Source organism: Gopherus evgoodei, chromosome 1, assembly GCF_007399415.2.
Source record: "Gopherus evgoodei ecotype Sinaloan lineage chromosome 1, rGopEvg1_v1.p, whole genome shotgun sequence".
In the NCBI taxonomy this organism is placed as follows: Eukaryota; Metazoa; Chordata; order Testudines; family Testudinidae; genus Gopherus; species Gopherus evgoodei.
The window spans coordinates 137,543,726-137,561,355 of record NC_044322.1 but is presented as its reverse complement, the minus strand read 5'-3'; the positions used below and the strand labels follow the sequence as shown (position 1 = coordinate 137,561,355).

Here is a 17,630-nt window from a genome sequence, read left to right as displayed (position 1 = left end):
AATGTGCTAGAGTCCCAGCTCAGTAAGCTTCTAGCTGCAGAGAAAAGCTTCAAGAGGAGCCCGGCTGCCGGCTCAGAAACCCGGGCGGGATCACAGCCCCGCAAACACCCCCCACACCCAGACCCCGCCCGGCGCACGAGGAACCCCGGCCCTAGGGCGAGGAAGGGGTTAAAGGGAAGTCCGGGCACGGAGCACCACAGAACGTCAAGGACGCCACGTTCCGCCCCTTCCCCTCTCAGCGTTCCAGGGCTGAACCAAACTGAGGTTTCCGATTGGCTGCTCTGTCCCGCGTGACTTGAAGCTGCTCGCTCCATTGGTTGGCGGCTCGGGCTTCGGGGCAGAGCGGGGGCGGGGCTGTTGTCTAGGCGACGGGGGCGGGGTGGGGACAGCGAGTGGCCGGTGCTCCCTCCTTCCCGGAAATGGATGGACCCGCCTGTTGGAAGGTCCGTGAGTGACTCTGCCCCGCTCCTTCCCTTGGGCCCCCCCGCAGAGCCGGGGCGCGGAGCGGGTCCCCTGGTCTGTCCCCTCCCCCCGCCAGGCCTGTGGGGCGGCCCCGGCCCCTGTGACGTGCTCGGCTGCGCTGGGGCTGCTCAGGGATCGCACCCCCCCGCCCGCGCCGCTGACTGCAGAGCCCGGCTGGGCGGGGGAGGAGCTGCTGTCATTGCCCCCGGTGACAACCAGACCCTGCAGCCCCAGCCAGGATCCATCCCCTTGTATGGCAGCCCCGTCCCCTGCCCTCCTGCTGCCCCTGGCCGCGCTCGGCAGGAGGGCTCGTCTCTCCCCGTGTAGTGTAAGTACAGCGCCGGGCGCGGCGGGGTTCCAGCCCCCCCCCCCCCCACGTAATACAGACACACGTGGCAGTTGCAGGCTACTGGTTGTGCAACGGTGTTTGCAACGCCGTGGTAGGTTTCCATCCCGCAGAGCCTCGTAATGTGATGATTTTTTTATAAATGCGGTAGAGGCTCAAGGTCATTAACGTTAGTGGTTCATGGGCTCCAAAGTTGCCAGTAAGGGGGGGACTTGATGTCACGTGTTTGTGTGAGCACTGTGCAGGGGCCAGGAGGGCACAAGCTCGTGCTGTTTTGTTGTAATGAAAGTATAGAGAGGCTGAGGCAATATCTTTTGTTGGGCCGTTTTCTGTTGGTGAGAGAGAGAAGCTTTTCAGCTGTACAGAGCTCTTCTTCTAGTCTGGGGAAGGCACTCAGAGTGTTATAGCTAAATACAAGGCTGTACAGATCGTTTAGCATAGATAGCGTATATTTTAAGGGACCATTTCCAATGAAGTGCCTGTTAACGCCCCTGAAGTTGTAGGACAAAAAGGAGGGGTTAAATAGTTGTAATAATCCATAAATCCAGTGTCCGCATCCAGTCCATGTTTTTTAGTGTCTAGCAAAGTTATGAACTTAAGTTTCTAGGTTCCTCTTTTGAAGGTGGTGTGTCGACTTCCTTTGAGGATGAGGGCTGATGAGTCAAATGTAGCGTGAGCAATTTGTGAAAGGTGTAATACAGTGCTTTTGTCTTTTATTTTCCTGTGTGAGTTCAATTGAGAGCACAGTCATTGGTTTCATCCATATAGTTGCTATTGGGGCATTTAGTACACTGGATGAGGTACACCACACATTGTGATAGGCATGTGTAGGACCAATGGAATTTGAAAGGTGTGTTGTGGGGATATTGATCATTGTAGCAGTGGAAATAAGTCTGCAGGTTTTGCATCTGTTATAGTAGCAGGGTTTGGTGCCACTTTGAGTTGGTGTATCTGGTCTGTGAGGAGCTTTCTTCTGATGATGATAAGCTTGGAGAGGTCGAGGGATTGTTGAAGGCCAGAAGAGGGGGCTTGGGAAATATTTCTTTCGGGGTGGGATGCCCATTGAGTATGGGTTGTAATTGTTTGCTGATACTCCATACGGGTTCCAATGTGGGGTGGTAGGTAACAACTAGGGGTGTGCAGTTGGAAAGGGGTTTATTTTTGTATTAAAGCAGGTTCTTTTGGGATATTTGAGTAGCCCATTTAATGTTGCGATCGAGTTCTCTAGTGGAATCTCTGTGTTTGGTGAAGGTGTTTTTGAGAGCGTTAAGGTGTGTATCTCGGACCTTCTTCTCAGAGCATATTCTGCAGTACCTGAGTGCCTGGCTGTAGATAAGTTTCTTGCTGTATTTAGGATGGTTATTGGATCTGTGAAAGTAGATGTGGGAATCCATAGGTTTCTTGTATGTAGTTGTCTGTAGGGTTCCACTGAAGCTGATTTTGGTGTCCAAGAAGTTGATGCTGTATGGAAGTGTTCCAGAGAGAGTTTAATGGATGAGTGGTGGTGGTTGAAGTTATGGTGGCAGTCTGAGGGAGTTTGTCATCTCTCCAGATGATGAAAATATCATTGATGTATTCAGGTATATCATTGGTTTTGTGGTATAGCTCAAAAGCTTGTGTCTCTCACCAACAGGAGTTGGTCCAATAAAATATATTTTCTCATTTACCTTGTCCCTCTAATATCCTGCGACTGACATGGCTGCAACTACACTGCATACGTGTATTGAAAGTGCAACATTTGTAAACCAAGACCCGGACCCTGTGTCTGGAAGATGTACTTTTAGAAAAAACAACTTATTGGGCATGATGCAGGTATAGCTGTGTTAAGTTTTGTGGTCTGTTAGATACAGTAGTCCAGACTAGATCAGTGGTTTTCAACCTTTTTTCATTTGTGGACCCCTAAAAGATGTTAAATGCAGGTACAGATCCCTTTGGAAACCTTAGACATAGTCTGTGGACCACAGGTTGAAAACCACTGGACTAGATGATCAAGTGATTCTGTGTGGCCTTCAAAACTATTTTAAGTAGGAGTTGCATCACTTGGTTTTATGGACATGTAGTAAAATCATATGATGGTGATCAGATTTCTTTAAAAATTGTTATGCAAGAACAGAACCTATGGCTGTACAAAATATAGTCCTAGTCCTGCAAAGGAACCTGCAAGTGTGGACGCTCATATGGAGTCCCTGTGAAGTTAATGAGTAACATGTGTGGACTCCTTTACATGACAGGAGCCAATTATATGAATATGTGGGTCAGAAACTCAGAAAACCGATCAGAATTTTTATGGTCATTTATAGTAATTATCCCTGCATTGTGAAAACAAGTGTATGGTATTTTACAATAATTAAGGCCTGGCTTAAAGAGCTTAAAAACTGTTGATATACAGAAAAGATAACATATGCTTACGAGGTGGGAGGAACTCTTCTTAATACAAAGTGTAAAGAGTGAATACCAAGACATGAGATGAAAGGACAAGTCTTGAGTTTTTACTTTAGGATGGTGTGATGATCCTCCTCTCTTAATAGGACTGTAATTCTGTGTGTGTGTGTGTGACATATATACTGGTATATAGTATACTGTACTCACTAGCCTTACATTAATGAAAGGCCAATATACATTTTATAAAATGTGGTATTGCTTCAAAGAATATGGAACATGTTCTGCTGTAATAGTGGCTTTTATAAAATTAAGCGCTTTTATTGGTCTTTTATTAGCACAGTATCTAAGGCACATTGGTAAGAGATTGTAATTCAGTATTACAGTATTGCATATAGTTCTTCAGCTTTTATTGATAAGCAGAATTTTGTGGTAACTATATAAGTGGCTCATCAGCCTGGTATCATCCCCAATTCCTATCCCCTGTCCTGTTGGTCACAGAAAACTGCAGAAAAGATCTGGGGTTCTGTCTTCCTGCCACTCAGAGCCAAAGAACACCTCTGTCTCCTTGCTTGATGGTATTGGGATGAGGAAACAGAGTCACCGGAGGCCATGAAGCCTTACAAATTAATGAGGGAGGTAGTTACCAAAGGCAGGATGTGGCTGGGAAGGAGGGAGGGTTCTATTGTAGGTGGATGACATAGAGCAGAGGTGGGCAAACTATGGCCCATGGGCCGGATTTGGCCCCTCAGGGCTTCAGATCCGGCCTGCAGCGCCGGCGGTACCATATCCCTGTGGTCCCTGGGCGAGGGGGCAGAAGACTCCATGCATTTCCCTTGCCTCCAGGCACTGCCCCCGCAGCTCCCATTGGCCAGGAATGAGGAACCGTGGTAAATGGGAGCTCTGGGGGAGGTACCTGGAGACGCGGCAAGGACAGCACACGCAGACCCCTCTGCTTCCCCTCCTTCAGGGGTTGTAGTGCTTCCTGGAGCGGCGTGGGGCCGGGGACCAACCCCTCCTGTACCCACCCCCCAACTCCCTGCCCACACCTCGCACTCTTCCTGCACCCCAACTCCCTCCCCTGAGCCCCTCATACATCCCGCACCCGTCCTGCACCCCAACCCTGCCCTGAGCCCCCTCGTACACCTTGCACCCCAGGCCCCTCACCTGAGCTCCCTAACCCCCTGTCCTGAGTCCCCTCATACATCCCGCAACCCTCCTGCCCACCAACCCCCTGCCCTGAGTTCCCTGCTGCACCCTGCATCCCTGTGCACCCCTGCCCTGAGCCCCCTCCCGCAGTCTACACCCCTCCTGTACCCTAACCCCCTTCCCTGAGCTCCTTCCCACACTTCCTCCTGCACCCCAATCCCCTGCCCCGGCCCTGCATACAATTTCCCCATCCAGATGTGGCCCTCTGCCCAAAAAGTTTGCTGACCCCGGCATAGAGCTTCCCAAAAGCTAGCGCCAGCCCTGCAGAAACTAAAATGATAATATTGCTGTAGCATGAAGGTCCTTGTAGAAGTGACAGTCTTAAGCCCTGCTTCTTTACATTTTTGGCAATATTTTTTTTTCACCGTCTTAGGTAATGAGGAGGCCCAGATCTACAAACTGGCTGGCTACCAGAAGGACTTATTTCTAAACTTTTTCTAAATATGGATTGCAGAAGAATAGGAGGCCATGGACACACACACTCTCCAACTTCCTCTATTAACTGCATAAAAGCCCTAGCAGCTGGAATTCGAGCACATAGTATATGCATGGTATCTGATTTTTTTTATCCAAATATGGGAGGAGTGGAAAGTCACATCTACCAGCTGTCACAGTGCCTGATTGAAAGAGGGCACAAAGTTATAATTGTCACCCATGCTTACGGAAACCGAAAAGGCATTCGTTACCTCGCCAGTGGTCTGAAAGTTTATTATTTACCTTTGAAGGTCATGTACAATCAGTCTACAGCAACAACGCTCTTCCATAGTCTGCCTCTACTCAGGTACATATTTGTGCGGGAGAGAGTCACCATAGTCCATTCCCATAGTTCGTTTTCTTCCATGGCTCATGATGCACTCTTCCATGCCAAGACAATGGGACTACAGACAGTTTTTACAGACCATTCTCTCTTTGGATTTGCTGATGTCAGTTCGGTGCTTACAAACAAACTTCTAACTGTGTCACTGTGTGATACAAACCACATCATTTGTGTCTCGTACACTAGCAAGGAAAACACTGTACTAAGAGCCGCACTGAATCCTGAGATCGTATCTGTCATCCCTAATGCTGTTGATCCCACCGACTTCACTCCAGACCCAAGTAGGAGGGATGATAGTATGATAACAGTAGTTGTTGTCAGCAGGCTTGTTTACAGAAAAGGTAATGAGGTCCAAACTGTAAGTTGCTATTCAAAAACATTTTTTTCTCTTTTTTTTTTTTTTTTTTTAAATGGGTGGTAAGAAATGTTCAATATTTAAGCAACTGAATACAGATGCCATATCGGTGACCGAAGGAAAATGCGTTGAATCTGAAACAGTTGTTTCACTCATTTCCCTCTTTCCACTTCCATGTCTTATGTCTAAGGGCCTGATCCTAAGGGGTTTAACTCGTATTGACTTCATTGGAACAGAAGCTGGCCCTGAATAGCCAGCCCTGTGAGTCACCAAGTGACTGAGGGTACTCAGCAGCTGTCATGGAGTCACAGGGTTTGCGCTATGCCTCCAGCCTGTCTCCAGTCCCCTAGAAGTGACCCATGTAGTGTGCCCCAAAGACCCACACAGTTCCACAGGGGAGGCCCATGGCCTTTAAGACCCCAAGACTGGCCTTCAAAATCTGTGTTCACTGTCTGTTTCCATGCCTCCTTGCAGCAAATCCAGCCAAGCCAGATTTCCGTGGGAGACTGGTACTGGGGTACAGGGGAATGTTCATGTTGAAAGAAAAATTAAACCTATGTCCGCTGATATTTTTTTTTAAATTCTTTGGTCTTAGATTTTGAATATATGTACACTTCAGTCAGATTCATGTAAATTTTGGTCTTGTACAGATTCTACTGTAAGGTCCCATTTCTACAGTCAGTGGAAATGAGCACTTGCCACACTCACACAGAACCCCATTGAAATCAGTAGAGCTTCTGGCAGGCACAGTGCTGTCCTTGGACGTAGTAAATGTGTGTTTGTCCTGACAATGTCCCTTTTAAATAGAAAAATAAATAACTATATGAAACTAGTTAGGTCCCACCCCTATAACAAATCCTGACCAGTTAAAAAAAAAAAAGTTTCCACTTTTTCCTCTTTAATTGTAGCAATGAGCTGATATTTAAGCAAATAAGCATTGTACTCTTAAAAACCTGAAAGTGAAGCTGTTTATTAAATGAAAATTGACTCATTTGATTTTCAGTGCCCCAGTAGGTAGAAATGGAAGGCGTAAACAAAGAATATAAACCAGTGATACTCAGACTGAGGCTCGCGAGCTGTAAGTGGCTCTTTAATGTGTCTCTTGTGGTTCTTTGCAGCACGTGATATTAAAACATTGTGTGACTTCATTATTAACAAATCAGGATGCTCCACTAGGTTATTAACCAATTGTAGTTGATAAAATAATAATGGTCAGTCATTTTGCTGTGAGAATAATATATATATATATATATATATATGATTTGTCATACTGTTTAAATATGAATATATATTCCTATAATAAAGAAACAATGAATTCACATTAGCTCTTTTGAGTAATGTTGATTGCTAATTTGGTTCCTGAACCACTGAGGTCTGAGCATCACTGACATGAACTGTGAAAATTTTAATTTTTTTCGCTTTCCATAAGCATAGGTGGGGCTGGTAACAGAGGTAAAGAAATCTGTTTACTATATAATTTTTAATTGACAGTATGCCCTTAATTTCTCCTCTTCAACAGAATTTTAATGTTTATCATAGGTTTTTGTTTCAATTGCTTTTGTTTATTGTAATTGTAGAAAGAAGGAAGAAATTTCTTGATATAGTAAACCTAAAGGTTCTAAATTTTTAGTTCAGGTTTTAAAAATGCTATGTCAAATACAGCATATTGGAATACCATATCGTTGCTGAGTAACTGTTAATATTCTAATCACTCACTCTTTATCATTCAGAGTAATATACATAAAAGATACTAATTCAGGCTAATATACATACATGCATATAACTAAAATAGTTAAGCTAATGAAAAATATTCTTAATGGAATTCATGAATATTTTTACTGCTACCATGAATTTTTTTTGTTGGAAGATGGGGGAAGGAACAATATGAGGCACTATTTGAGCCATTAAAACAATATGGCCATCACAAGAATTCAGTGTGATATTAATGGCCTAGTTCCTTTCTTTCTTTTTAAAAAATAGATGGGAGGGACTTGTGGAGATTTGCTCCATAAGGATTCCAGCCTGAAGCTTCTCCATTGTCACCTTGTCAGGATTTGTTCCCCTCCGTTGCAGAAAATGACGCAGGGTCTTTAGCTAAACCTGGGGGATCCTTGGGAAGCCAGGGACATTCATGTGGATTTCCTGTGTCTCTGTTCTAGTTTGGCCTCCCCCTCACCATGGCTTCATAGAAGTGCGGCTCAGTCAGATCACAGACATAGGGCATACAATTTGGACTGAGATACTGTTTTTATGTAAATCACCTATCTCTAAATTTAAGTACTAATTTTTTTTTAAAAAATATCGTATCTGTATGACCAGTTTTAACCCAATGCTAATTAAAACATTAGAATAATAAAACTGTAGTTTTAGTTTCATTCTTTATTTCTGCTTTTAGATTCCTTTTGCTAGTTGATTTGGGGTCCAGTACTTACTTTATAAAGAGATCCTGAGTGGCCCAGAATCTCCACAACATTGCATGCTTAGGTCCTGCCCCTGACATGCCCTTCCTGTTCCCAGCCATCCACCTTGTACCAGGACTTGCAAGGGGGTCCTCAGAGGGAAAGCCTGCAGCTGTCCTCCTCAGTTCCTGCACCAAGGGAGTTCTCATCTGACCAGAACTGGGGCTTTTAGGGTCCCTTTACTGGTAAAAGAGGTTGGAGCTGGGGTGAGAATCTCACCCATTGACTTCATTGGGTCTACTCATGTGACTAGAGTTGCAGGATTGAGTCTTCTGCTTTTTAGCAAACTGTGTTCATATCTCAGTTGTGGCACTTGGGGGTTTTGATGCCTTGTGCAGTAATTTTCTGTTAAGTTGAAAATGGTTATATGCTTAAAATAAGTAAAGAGGATACGTAATTTAAACACTTCTTACACTCTTGCATTCTGCTAGTTTATCGGTTTTGATATTTTAATAGCCAGTGATGCATCCATCTTTCAGAAACCTCTGATTTTGACGTGTGTGAATAGTGTTACAGGAATGGATGGCATCAGAAAGATAAGCTCTGAACACTCAAATACAATAATAACTGCTCTACATTTTGTATTTTAGGTATAGATTTGCTTAGTGGTATAATTCCTGAACTTTGTCAGAAATATCCAGATTTACATTTCTTAGTTGGAGGAGAAGGACCAAAGCGAATAGTTTTGGAAGAGGTACGGGAAAGATACCAACTACATGACAGGTTTGTTCTATGTGTCTGTGGTTACAATGTAAATATAAAAAAGAATATGCTGAAACAATGAGAGGGTGGAAGGAAGTGGGTAGGGACACAGATTAAACGAGAATAAGCAGATTCTTGCAAATTTACACCCTGATTCTGCAAGTTGGTTTGTGCCGGCAGATCTGTGCCAAGCCCCAGTGAGTTCAGTGGACTCTGCACAGGCATAAAGATCTGTCCACACGAATCCAGTTGCAGGGTCAGCATTAGAGCCCTAGCCATCGCAGGCAGTTATCATACAGTGAAATAAGGCATCAGTGGTTAGGCAGCTGGTTTGCTGCCATTGCTGCTTATCAAGTTGACCAGTACTGTTTTATTGAGCTTCCCCCATCTGTGTACCTACCTGTTGTCTCATTTTATACTTTGATTGTAGGCTCTACGGAGCAGCGACTATCTGCTTGGCATTGTACACACACATAAACACAGTGGGTCCCTGATTGGCGCTCCTAGGCGCTATCATAATAAAACGATAAATTAATAGAGGTAGGATCTGTTTCCATAGCAAATATTGGTGTGAGTTGGTTCCTCTTTTTGGGGGAGGGGGAAGTGGGGGCGGATGAGAAGAGCTTGTTTTTCTATTAGACAACAATATGGGTTGCTGGTTCATTGTTTCTGCATATAATACCAAGCAATAGAAACAAAAAGAAATGAAATCCTCACTGGATTAAGATACTGTTTTCTACTTAATTATTTACACTGCACTTATTGATGTTTTGGCATATTCAAATTTACACACTTGAAAAACTAAAACTAATTTTGCATTTTCCAGCCAAAAATTTAGTGGGTTTTTTAAAAAAACCTGTCTGGATATATGAAAACTATACTAGAGAGTTGCACAGTTCATTGTTTCTGTGGGTTCAGCTCACTACACACCCAGAGGCTCCTTTCATTCCTCAAACCCTCTTCTTCCCCCTCCCCCCCCCGTGTGCCACCGCTCCATCCCCCTCTTTCAGGGCCTCCCTTCAACTCCCCCTCCCCCCCACCCTCCCTCAAGGCAGGGAACTCCCTACAACCTGGCACACCTTCCCTCATGGCTGGGGCTCTGTGTGCCTTCCTACCTGGGTCCACCATTCCAATTCCAGAGGTTCTGTGTGTGCCCTCCCTCCTCCCCGCTTTATTATTTCTTTTCTCTCTGTGGGAGAGAAACATGTCTCTCTTCTAGTTTTCCTATTTCCCCCCAAATTAAAGGGTTCCTCCCAGTGATGCCTAGAACACTCCCTGAACTTTTGGAATTGATTAGAGGTTGTGTTGAAAAGTTACTGGTTGGCCAACGTATATGAAAAAGCAATTGGTATTTTGTTTCTCTTTTTAAATCTACTGCACATATGCAGGACATGTGTTCCTAAATACTTTTACTAGAGATGTGTATATCCCTGTTATGTATTACAGACTTCAAATATCTGTCTGATAATTACCCAGAAGAAGCTGTTTTGATTTCTTTAGTGTGATTTTATAATTTTCAGAAAAATATTTTCAGACTGTTTCCTGTTTTGCATTTCATGTGGGACAGAATTTTTATAGTCTCATAGGTTTGTTTTTTTTATAATGGCTAGAGAGGTCTATTGTGACTCATATATTCTGGTCTTCTGCTTAACACAGGCTATTGAACTTCCCCTGAATTAAATCTTGTGTCAGGTCCAGTAGTTGTTTAAAGCATATTTTTTAGGAAGAAAAATCTTCCCTTCTCTCTTGCCTACATGATCTATCCTGAATACGTTATAACCGGAGACTTTAACATTTCAGTCATGCAGATCTTCCCACAAGGTTTCAATAACACCAGCTAGGTCAAATTTATGCTCATAAATGATCACTTCCAATTCCTCTTGCCTATGAGCTAAATTCCTAGCATTCATGTAGACGTAATGAAAGTATTTCTTCTGCATTTACCTTGATTAATTTTATTCTTGATATGTTGATTTTGTGCTAAATGAGTTCTCATTTGTTCTCCCTTTTCACCCTACCTTTTTGTTATTAGTTTAACACCTTCCTGACTAGTCTAGTCAGCCAGTCCCCTAGACGATGGAGGCCATACAAATTGCATGGTGCCCTCTCCCCATAGAAGGTGATCCAGTTTTCCAAAAAACCAAAACCCTGTACTTTATAACACTTACCTAGCCAGCGATTTGCTTCTAGAATCTTTTGTTTGCTGTCTTCCTTCACTCAGAGGACTTCCTTCCTCGCCTTCAGCACCTTTCTAAGTTCTCTAAAGTAATTTATAATCTGAGTTATCACATGAAGCAGTGTCAGTAGCGTAGATATGCACCATCGCTAGTGGAGTCTTGCCTGTCAACTGCAGAAGCCTGTCTAACCTTGCAGTCACATCTTATGTCTTGGCTCTGGGAAGACCTCATGCCATCCTGTTGTCTGCCTGTCCCTTGCAGAATGTTCTTTCCATTCTGTAGCATAGAATCCCTGACAAAGATCATCTGTCTTCTTTGCATGTTTGGAGATCTTTGTGAGCATGGGGGGTTTCTTATGGGTTGGGGTGAGCAGCCATTCTCAGCTATTTCCTGTATGCTCTCCATTCCATTTGACTTGCTGGATCTTCAGACACACTTTTTACCATGTCCACGCTAAGAATCTGGTAGCGATTGGCTATTTCTAGCTGTATGGAATTCCTGTGGTCCTTGCTCAATTGGTCACAGTCTATCCATCATCTTTTTTCCTCCAGCAGTGTAGAATGCCACTTTGTTCTCTTGCCCTCTTGCAGTTACAAGCTGCCAATACTGTCTGGTTTCTGCTCTTTCTGTTTCCTTGGTCATCAAATCCTTCTTGAACCTGGGATGGTGTTGTTTTCAGAATCTGGTTGTCCAGGTACTCAGCCTCTCAGATATGCAGTGTCAATACCTATTCTTTCAAACCATGGGTCTTATCTTCAGCACAACCACTAACTTCTACCTCAAACAAAGTCTCTTTTGCTTCAGGCAGGAAAGAAATCATGGCACATCTGTTGCAGGTCACAGCCACTTTTCCATTGCTGGTAGTCATGGTACTGAATGTAGAAACATACCAAGAAAGAGAGCACCTTTACTCTTCCTGTAGATCTTTCCTGTTTGCTGCACTTGTTTGAACATGGGAGACTGGTAAATTTGGAATATTAACCAAATAACATAAATCTTCACTTCTTAAGCTAGAAAACATGGTAGAAATATTTTAGAGGCAATTGCCATAAAAACTCAGTTTTTCAAACAGTTGGTTTTTCTTTTCAAGCTAAATACAGAGCTTTGATTAAAAAATTAAGCTTTAAAGAAATTGAAATAAGATGGTGTCCACTCTGCTTTAATACAGTACTATGTATACACCGTTAACTGTATGTTCCAAAATATGTAATGTTTTGTAGCATTATTACAGTATGTGAAACCAGTGTTCATCTTTTTCTTTAACTATGGGCAGAGTGCGTCTTTTAGGGGCTTTGGAACACCAGGATGTTAGAAACGTGTTGGTCCAGGGACATATTTTTCTCAATACTTCTCTCACTGAAGCCTTCTGTATGGCAATTGTGGAAGCAGCCAGTTGTGGTTTACAGGTAAAAGAATCTTTGCTGTATAGAATGCATGCATACATATTTTTACAATGCTTATTTTCATAATATATGCTTATAACAGTGCATTTCATCTGAGGATCTATAAGCAGTCTACCAAGGTGGGCAAATATTAATCCACATTTACACATCCTCTGGAAACTGAGATGAAGAGAGGTTAACTGATTTGCTTAACTCCCAGAGGAAGCTCATGTAGAGTTGGGAATAGCATACAGGTCTCCTAACTCCTAGTTCTCTGAACTAACCAAGCTGCTTCTTCAAAATGCTGTTCTGTATGTATTTTTTGAAAGTGTTTTTGGCCAGTTAACTCTCTGTCCATGGACAATATATCTGTTAGACTTTTGCCTCTACCTTCCATCAGCAATAGGTATTTGAAGAAAAATGTTTGGTGAATATGACCGATCTTTTGATTGATTTATGTAGCATTGATTGAGCCATTGTTCTTAACACTGTTCTTTGGCTGACTCAGGAGCTGGCATCCATTTCTTAAGTCAGCTGAGGAAGTATTTATTCTATGTAGAGATTTCACATAAAGAGGAAAGAGATCAAAGACTAGGACATTCTCGGTGGAATCCCTTGCTGGCTTCTATACTTTTGTGAGCGTTATGAATCCATGTTAGTGTTGTGAGGGTTAAAATAGCAACTGAGCAGAGTCATGCTGTCAGAGATTCCATTCCCACATGACTTTTTAAATATAGAGGCTGTCTTGGACATAGAGAAATTTAAATGATGGGGACTGGAATCCTCTCCAGAGATCCATGATAGCAGATTCTGCCTGCTAGCCTCACCCCTCTCTCCAGTCACAAGTCCCAGTACCCATTCCCTTTCCACTTGCTGCTTGGGGTGAGTTCTAAACTTTTTTATTACTGCCTAATAATAATAGACCTGCCAAGAGTTTGTGTTCTACTTCCTTCCTTTTTTTAGATTAAAATTAGTATTCCAAAACTTTCAAATATGTTATGGTCTTGTAAATGTTAGTGACACAGAAGCTTAAAAGTGTGTGTGGGAGATAAAATGACCCTCCGCCCCTCTCAAATTTGCCTACTGGCCTTTTTTCCCTTGGGGATGGTGGAGGTGGGGCGGGGGGCACGAAAGAGGCGGTGGGTAGGGAATCCAAGCCTGATTATACATAATCGTTTGTGTATGGTGACAAGCACCTTAGGGAAAGATAATTCCCTTCTTTGAAAATTTCTGTTGTACATAATACTTTCTGCTTCTGCATGTGAGGTCCCTTTTGATATCCAGATATTGATTCTGAATGTCCCACAGCTAAGCTACTGCACTAACACCTCTGCTAGGTCCAAGACCTATAGTTGTCATGCAGATTAAACTCTTTTTGAAGTCGTTTGATGTTGTTCTTGGAAGGCACCTGCAAGGCTGGATCCTTTGTTTTAATCTAAAGTACTGCTGTTGAGCAATTTTATCTTATTACCAGTCTAGCTGTATTTTAGTGAGTTATGTTATGCAGCATATATACTACTTAATTGTTTTGTTGCCTCCAAAGGTTGTGAGTACAAGAGTTGGTGGAATCCCTGAGGTGCTACCGGAAAATCTTATCATTTTATGTGAGCCCTCAATGAAATCTTTGTGTGATGGTCTGGAAAAAGCTGTTGCCCAGATCAGGTCAGGAACACTACCAACCCCAGAAACTATCCATAACAAAGTAAAGACATTCTATACATGGAGGAATGTTGCAAAGAGAACTGAAAAAGTACGTAGACATCTACTTCTGACTGTCTTAAAGTGTGATTTTACTCGAAAAGTGATTCTATATAAGTAGCGTTGTGAAATTCTGTGTATTATTTCAGTGACACCCATATCAAATGTGCATGGTTTAACAAATAAAAAGTGAATGTTTTCTCCGCCAACTGCAAGCCCTGTAAATTCACACTACCACTAGGAAATCAAACTGGATTCTTACCTTGTTATGCACCGTTACCAACAATAAAGATTCAGAAGTGCAGATAATGCCCTCAGTTATGTCTGTGCAACCCTGTTGTTTTCAGTTGGTTTGTGCGCATGTCTGCTTGACCTTGAAATCTGAAAAGGTACTGAACAAGTCTGATGCACAAAAAGGAATAGAATCTGTCTGTCTCTGGCTCTGCCAGATTAACAGAAGTAAAACTTAGTGATTAAAATAAGATCTTAACATCTTCAGATACCATTGGACACACACAAGTTAAGGATATGTTGAGTAAGAAGTTGCCATGTTTTCACAGCCACTTATCAGAGTAGACCTGTACTTTATATGTTAGTACTTTTTTTTTTACATTAGTGACAAACTTTACCTGTTATAGATAACGCAGTTATAACTTGTTGCAGCAAGCTCTTCCAGCTGACACTTCTAGAAAAACTGATTTTGGCCTCAAAGGGGTTGGTAAGAGATAAAATAACATGCCACTTAATGTCAACTTGGTTTTATCAGTGTCCTATAGGATAATTATAACACACCCATAAGATTGTATTTCTCAATCCATTTCATTTTAAACTTCACTGTTTTCAATGTTTTAACTTGCACTTTAAGAATAGCTTGTCATGCTGCAACATTCTTATTGCACATTGCTCCAATATTGCTGTTAATGTCAGCTATGTTGGCTAACCGTTGCTGCGTAAGGAATACTAATATTGCAGCTACTGGAAGAATGTAGTCTTTTAATCAATAGTGCAGTGGTCCCCAACGCGGTGCCCGCGGGGAGATCGTATTGCAACCACGTCCTGGCCCCTGGGAGAGCACCTGCTGAAATGCTGCCAAATTTCAGTGGCATTTCAGCCTCTCAATGACGACACTTGTCGCTGACAAGTAATGTCATCGAGAGGCGTCGCTCCCGAATTTCGGCAGGGACACCTCTCGATGTCACTTGTCAATGGCAAGCGGCGTCATTGAGAGGCGTCGCCGCCGAAATTCAGCAGCATTTCGGTGGGTGCTCCACTGCCGCAGTGGTCCTTCAGCTGGCGCCCGCCAGCCAAAAAGGTTGGGGACCACTGCAATAGTGGAATAGGAGATTAAAAGGGTTGTATGTAACCTTTTAAAAAAAACAACTACTCTTTGAAGTGTGATTATAGAGGTTAGTTTGGTTTAGTTTTTAGGAAAGAGCTAAAAGAAACTGGATTCTAAACAAACTAGGAAAATGTTGGGATGAGTAGAAGAGTCACATTTTTTTAACCATGAAACAATACTCGTTATTTGCAGAACTAACTTCACTTTATCTCTGAAATAACTGCCGCATGATAGTTGCAGTTCAAAGACATGGCTTTGGGGCTATTTGAAAACTTCCATTATCTATATGTTGTAGATATTTATAGTGCTGCCTTTTTACGATAGCACCATTCTCTAAATAGTAGTTTTGAATAATAGTACTCACTAAAAAGAAAGTTGTCGCTTGTATATTTTCAAGCCTATTCTATTATTGTATTAATAACTCTTACAAAGTTATTTTTCTCAAGAAAGCTCTAGAGTGTGTCCCATTCCTACTTACTCGCTAGCTACAGGTACAAAGATTAGAATTTAGACAGCCCTACCTGATTTGCATGGATGAACAAAGAATCTTTGTGCTGCAAATCAAGTTGTTAAATCACTATGGTTTGTTCCTGTGTGTGTATAGGCTTCTAATTTTACATATACACACACATGCTCACCCCTTTACCTTTAATGTAAGGATAGCAAAAGAGCTTCAGACTTCCTCTCATAAAGAAAAATAGAATTTCTGATAAAATGGACTCACAGTGTTCAGCATTCTGGGATTCCCACATATTTTTGTGGACAGGGCAAGAAATATACTTTTCATTATTTATCATCATGTTGAAGTGTGAATGAATAGAGTTTGAGTCTGGATTGGTTGACTTTCATGGAAAGTTAGTTTTTTCTAACTGGAAACCCTCCTTAAATAGCTAAGTGTCTGATCCTTTTTGAATCCCACTGAGCTCTTGCCCTTAGTGATCTCTTGTGATGAGTTCTGTGAGGTAATTTAATTAAGTTGGGGAAAGTATTTCCTTTTCATCAGTTTTAAATTTGCTGCCTTTCTGTTTGACTATCCCCTTGTTCTTGTATTATGTGAGGCTGATTAGTAGTGTGTGATCTTTCACTCCTCTGTGCCATTCATTATCAAGTTACATGCAGTAATGTTCCAGTCTCTTAAATCTGTCTTCCTGTGGAAGTTTTTCCACCTCTTTAGCTATTCTCATCTTTTTTTTTTTTAAAGGACAGTCTTTTATCTGTAAGAAGCTATTTTTGTTGGACACTCCTGTCTAAGTTTGGAACAGGATCATTATTATGTGCAATACATAGTAAAACACAGTTTTGCCTAATCTTCAGAGATAATACATCATAAAGATGACTCAGCAAAATTTTAACTCTTTCCTCATTCCCCTCTTTCAGGTGTATAACAGAGTTGCAGATGAAGTGGTATTACCAATGGACAAGCGGCTTGACAGACTGATATCTCACTGTGGCTCAGTGACTGGGTGTATTTTTGCTCTTTTTGCTGTATTAAGCTTCCTTTTCCTGGTGTTTCTGAGATGGATGACTCCAGATTCCCTTATTGATGTTGCAGTAGATGCCACAGGTCCTAGTGGAGCATGGACTCAACAGTATTTTTCTAGTAAAAAAGGAAGTGAGAAAGAAGAGATTTCAAACTGTTAAAAATGTTTGAAGTGAGGAAGAAGGGCATTGCTGTCTAAAAGGTTTAGTATTTGCTGATAGTTAGTTCCATAAAGAGATACTGTTTTTAAACTCTTAAAAGCTTTCCTAAATTGTTGGAAAGAAACTTGATAAAATGTGCTACCTCAAGTTAGGATTGTGCTAATTAGTTTTGGGGAAAGATTTAAACATATGCAGTTTATGGACATAATTCTTTTGCACTTAAAGTAGGGAGGAAAGTGGTAATATGTACAGCTCAGGTGTAAAACTACCTTCAGAGAGACAAGAATACTAGATTTCATCTGTTATTAGTGTATTATACAGAGAATGAGCATGGATTTTTCATGGTGTTATACCAATATAATAAAAACCAGCAGGATCTTATTAAGAGGGATAAGACAAAGATGACACATTTATTGTAAATATAATAATAAGGCAAAAGATAAAAGCAAACAACGTTGTTTTACTACTTATTCCTATCACTGCTTATTCCTTATACACACACACACATCATTCATTCAGGTTCTGTATAGGTATTATAGTTACCAGCCTAGAAGTTGCTCATTCCAAGTTACTGGCCAGATATCTTGGTCATGAGGATGGAGCCAAGTCTGTGTCAGATGCATCTGATGCTCCTGGAGATTGGCAGCCGAACCAGGGACTCAAA

The 17,630-nt window shown here is 42.0% G+C and overlaps 1 protein-coding gene across 4 annotated transcripts; it reads left to right on the top strand.

Moving 5' to 3' along the window:
• Positions 1-373: 373 nt before the first annotated feature.
• PIGA (phosphatidylinositol glycan anchor biosynthesis class A) lies at positions 374-17,384 on the top strand. 4 transcript variants are annotated; one of them, XM_030573398.1, is made up of 6 exons: positions 374-443; positions 4,770-5,554; positions 8,618-8,750; positions 12,180-12,312; positions 13,832-14,038; positions 16,703-17,384. In XM_030573398.1, the coding sequence occupies exons 2-6, from the start codon at positions 4,840-4,842 to the stop codon at positions 16,964-16,966; spliced, it is 1,452 nt and encodes a 483-aa protein (XP_030429258.1). In that variant the 5' UTR covers positions 374-443; positions 4,770-4,839; the 3' UTR covers positions 16,967-17,384. The 4 variants fall into 4 exon arrangements, with proteins under 4 accessions (XP_030429258.1, XP_030429269.1, XP_030429278.1 ...); XM_030573409.1 differs by lacking the exon at positions 374-443 and adding an exon at positions 617-790; XM_030573418.1 differs by lacking the exon at positions 374-443 and adding an exon at positions 830-902.
• The last annotated feature ends 246 nt before the right edge of the window (positions 17,385-17,630 follow it).